The sequence below is a fragment of the Octopus bimaculoides genome, chromosome 12, assembly GCF_001194135.2.
Source record: "Octopus bimaculoides isolate UCB-OBI-ISO-001 chromosome 12, ASM119413v2, whole genome shotgun sequence".
NCBI lineage: Eukaryota > Metazoa > Mollusca > Cephalopoda > Octopoda > Octopodidae > Octopus > Octopus bimaculoides.
This window is the reverse complement of record NC_068992.1, coordinates 29322642-29326670: the sequence shown is the minus strand read 5'-3', so window position 1 is coordinate 29326670 and position 4029 is coordinate 29322642. Positions and strand designations below refer to the sequence as shown.

Here is a 4029-nt window from a genome sequence, read left to right as displayed (position 1 = left end):
GTGTGTGTGTGTGTGTGTGTGTGTGTGTGTGTGTGTGTGTGTGTGTGTGTGTGGCTTAGGCAAAATAATTCGTATTTCATTATCTTTTCAGTTTTTGAGTCGTCTGCTGATAATGCAAATGATATTCAAATTCCTGGTACAGTTTGCATTTATTTATTTCTTTTATGTATTTCATAGTGCAATTATTATTATTTTTAAATATATATATTTTTTAAAAAATACTTTGTTATCGACTAGTATTTCACACCTATACCAATATTTCTATTCGCCATAATAAAATCGATATTAAGCTATATATATGTTTATAATGTAAGATAAATATAATGGAAATACTTACGAAATCAGTTATACGACGGCACAGATACTCTGGATTATATTTATATAATAATACTCTTTACGTTATTCCTATTATGTATATGTATATATTTATATAAAGATGTATATATATATATATATATATATATATGTGTGTGTGTGTGTGTGTGTGTATGTATATATATGTGTATATATGTATATGTATGTGTGAGTGTATGTGTTTATGTATGTATGTTTGTTCTAGACGAAATAAATCGTATTTGATCGCTTTTTTTATAACTGAGTTATACACACATACGTGTACATATATTAATATGTATATATGAACACAGATACACACATATATGTATGTGTGTATATATATGTGTGTGCGTGCGTGTGTATGTGCGCTTTTGGTGTGTACATATATATGTATATATACATATGTATATATAAATATATATATATATAACATATATGCACACATACTTACATATGTATATTACGTATGTGTGTTTATATGTAAGTATGTATAGGAATATACATATTGTGCGTATCAGTATATGTATGTGAGTGTGTGTGTGTGTATTTGTATAAGACCTAAATTAACATTTTTGAATGCGTAGTTCGGTGAAGTGACAGTTTGATTCACCTAAAATGTTAAATATTTAGTTTTACCACATTTAATGATCTTTAAATCTTAATCCCTATCATTTAAACCTTATAGATGAAATTTGCTAAAAATTTCGTGAACCGAATCCCTTCTAGTACAAACATTTATTCATATTATTTAACAACCAGGATTATTTTACTTGATCTTTTGACATATTTTACTTGAAATCTCTTCGTATTGCGGCATAGAAAATTACTGTTTATTGGACAAATGGGATCATATGATTGATTTTTTTGCCATTTACTCTGAGCATATAAATGATGTATATACTACAAGTTTATGAGTTAGTATAATGCTTTATTTATATCCATTGTTATTAATAAAACACAAGATTGCAACAAAACAACAGGAATCGCAAATCGTACGTCATACTATTTAGTATAAGTGAGGGGATATAGCAGTGAAGCTATAAAACTTCCTACTTTAGTTCCTCATCAATCAATTTCTATTTAATATTTTATGAGAATATTTTCTTGTCAGATTCTTGTTTTCATGCGATTCATTATCGAGATTTTTCTCTCTGCTTTTCTAAGCGGGTAACAAATGCACTTCCCGTGGTGTTTGCAGACCCTACAGGACCTGTGAGATCGATGCAGCTGATATTCATATTGACTTTAGTTTTCCAGTCTGATGTCTGTATAAAAAATAAGAGAACATGAGCAGTGAGAGAGTTCTAGATAATTGTAGTTCTAGAGATAAAAATTACTTACTTAAAATTCCATGCATACTGCTGTTACACATGATGTTTAAAGTAATAATTGTAATTTGGTATGGAATGTGAAAGAGATTCTTTCTTGTTATCTGTTGAAGTAAATAAATAGCTGAAGCATAATTACTGCCAGAGTGGTTTACGTTGTAGTTCTGTACACGTGATCGTTTTCCCGTCAGTTGTATTTTAGTTTGGATGTGTCCTTTAAAAATGTTTGTGAAAGGCTCTTGATGTTTGATACTTTCTTAGTATTCTAACGTAGGTGTATATGTACGTAGTTTAGGATCAGTAGCTATTCAAAAACTGAAAATACTTCTCACGCTTAAATGAAAGTCCATGCTATTGTTATGTAGCAGGTATAAAATATCATTAAACATTGAGAAGTAGTGCATTACAAAAGTGTTTGATTTTGGCTGTAGATAGATCATCAGAAGTAAGGGTTTCGTTTTGTAGGTGAAATATTAACGAGTTGATAACGAAAAGAAATAGCAAGGGTCACGGTTTAGTGCTGAGACACACCGGAACTAATGTAATGTAAATGGAATTTTACGATAAAGCAGTATGATAGGAAACTTCAAATTCATAGCCGAGTAAGCTTAAACTAGAAAACAGAAGATGAAACAAGGTTTCTCTCAACAAAATATGTTTCTTTCATTATTCAAAATGATTTTTACTAACTACAGATAGAATAAAGCTAAACTTCATCAACTCTTTACTTATATTTATATTTTCACCGAACTTAACTAGGTGTAATATATTAGGAGAAAGAAAGAGATTTTTACAGAGATACCATTTACACTTTAAAATATTGTTCTGTGAATCAACAGTCTTGTGCTATTTCATAAAATGAGATATAGGTGACATGTAGATATTTCCTATTGTTAGAATTCAGACCTTAAGACGATCTCATAAATTAAATCTATCTCAGGAAGGAATTCGCAAAATGTCATTTAACCAGAAAGGTGTCGAAATAACACTTCGAATTTAAGTATAGACTGGTTATCTTTTAACGTGATCAGATAGCTGCTACAATTTAGTAAGTATTATGGCGTTTCAATAGAGAAAAAGGTATGTTTCTTGAAATGCATAAAGGTGTGATCTTTTAAAGATAACGAGAAAATTAATGCTTATTACAGTATCCATGTTTTACTTAGAAGAATAAAAAGTAAACAGATCAGGTTGTATATATGTTGGCAACAACTTGTACAGATACTTGAAGGCGACGTCAATGTATTTGCAACCATATCGATCTGGGCCAAGATATATGTGAATTGAGATAAAGATTAGTTTGGACTCTTTATTTCTACCATCAGGGAAGAAAGAGTAGTAATTTACATGGTCCAATTTGTTCTTAGCTGTTCATCAAAATTTGTTCTCTTAAGTCACCACTATGTGCAAGAAGGCTTGGTTACATAATAAAGGAAATAGACATACAGTGAACCCTGAACTATTCCCGTTTTCACTGAAAATGAAATTCTATATAGAGAAAGAGAATGATTCACTTGTGTGTCTAAAGCATTAGAGTTAAGGTCACAAACACCTTTTTTCTCTTGATTTAAATCAAAGCTGCTTTTTGTCATCAGTTTTTTTCCTGACAATATTATATTCCCTGTTTCCATATGTGCATGTTTCTAAGTGTATGGTTGTGTGTTTCTGAGTAGAAGAGAGGTGAAACAACAGTGGTCTTATATGAACAATACGTACGTGCATGTGGGTGTATTTGTGTGTGTGAACATGTGAGGGAGTGAGAAATGCAGTGCAGAATGTAAGGAGCTTGGGTGACTCCCCTATCACTTCTCTAGATCCAACGTAGAGCACTCGGTCACGGAATTGAAAAATCGCTGCCAAATCTTCCCCAAAACGCACCACGTATTATAGATACAGTTTGGTATACAATAAGCTCTTTGCCGAGTTGACTTTCTTTCCCTGGATACATTATACAATGACAAAAGTCTTCATTGTTGTCTCCACGCGCCAAAGGATTATGAAATTTGCCACATATACCAATATAATAGTGGAGCCTTTGGGAAAGGAGACAAATGCCAGTATTTACTATCAATATTTCTTATACTCTTGAGGCCGTAACTTTATGAAAGCATCTCATTAAACAATCAAACTAGCATTATATTATAATTCAGTACAAAGAGGTTCAACGCATGAACGAGAAATATCTCAAACAGTAATCGTATGCATACACATGCACACACATACATATATGTGTGTGTGTGTGTGCGTACGCCTGTGTGTCTGTTTGTGTATGTGCGTCTGTGCGTGCGTGTCTCTGTATCTATGTGTGCGTGGCGTGTGTATATATCTATATTTATATCTATACATATACAGATATGTGTGTATA

General features: G+C 31.8%; 1 protein-coding gene across 6 annotated transcripts in view; it reads left to right on the top strand.

Annotated features, from left to right (window-relative positions):
- Positions 1-4029, top strand: part of LOC106869914 (protogenin A) — a 1534154-nt gene that overhangs the window by 1522662 nt on the left and 7463 nt on the right. For 4 of the 6 annotated variants that reach the window (XM_052972124.1, XM_052972123.1, XM_052972121.1 and 1 more), the window contains one exon: positions 92-136. The exons of the other annotated variants lie outside the window; for them this stretch is intronic. In XM_052972124.1, the coding sequence (XP_052828084.1) occupies positions 92-136 (45 nt within the window). The remainder of the gene's footprint in view (positions 1-91; positions 137-4029) is intronic. 6 annotated transcript variants of the gene reach the window in all.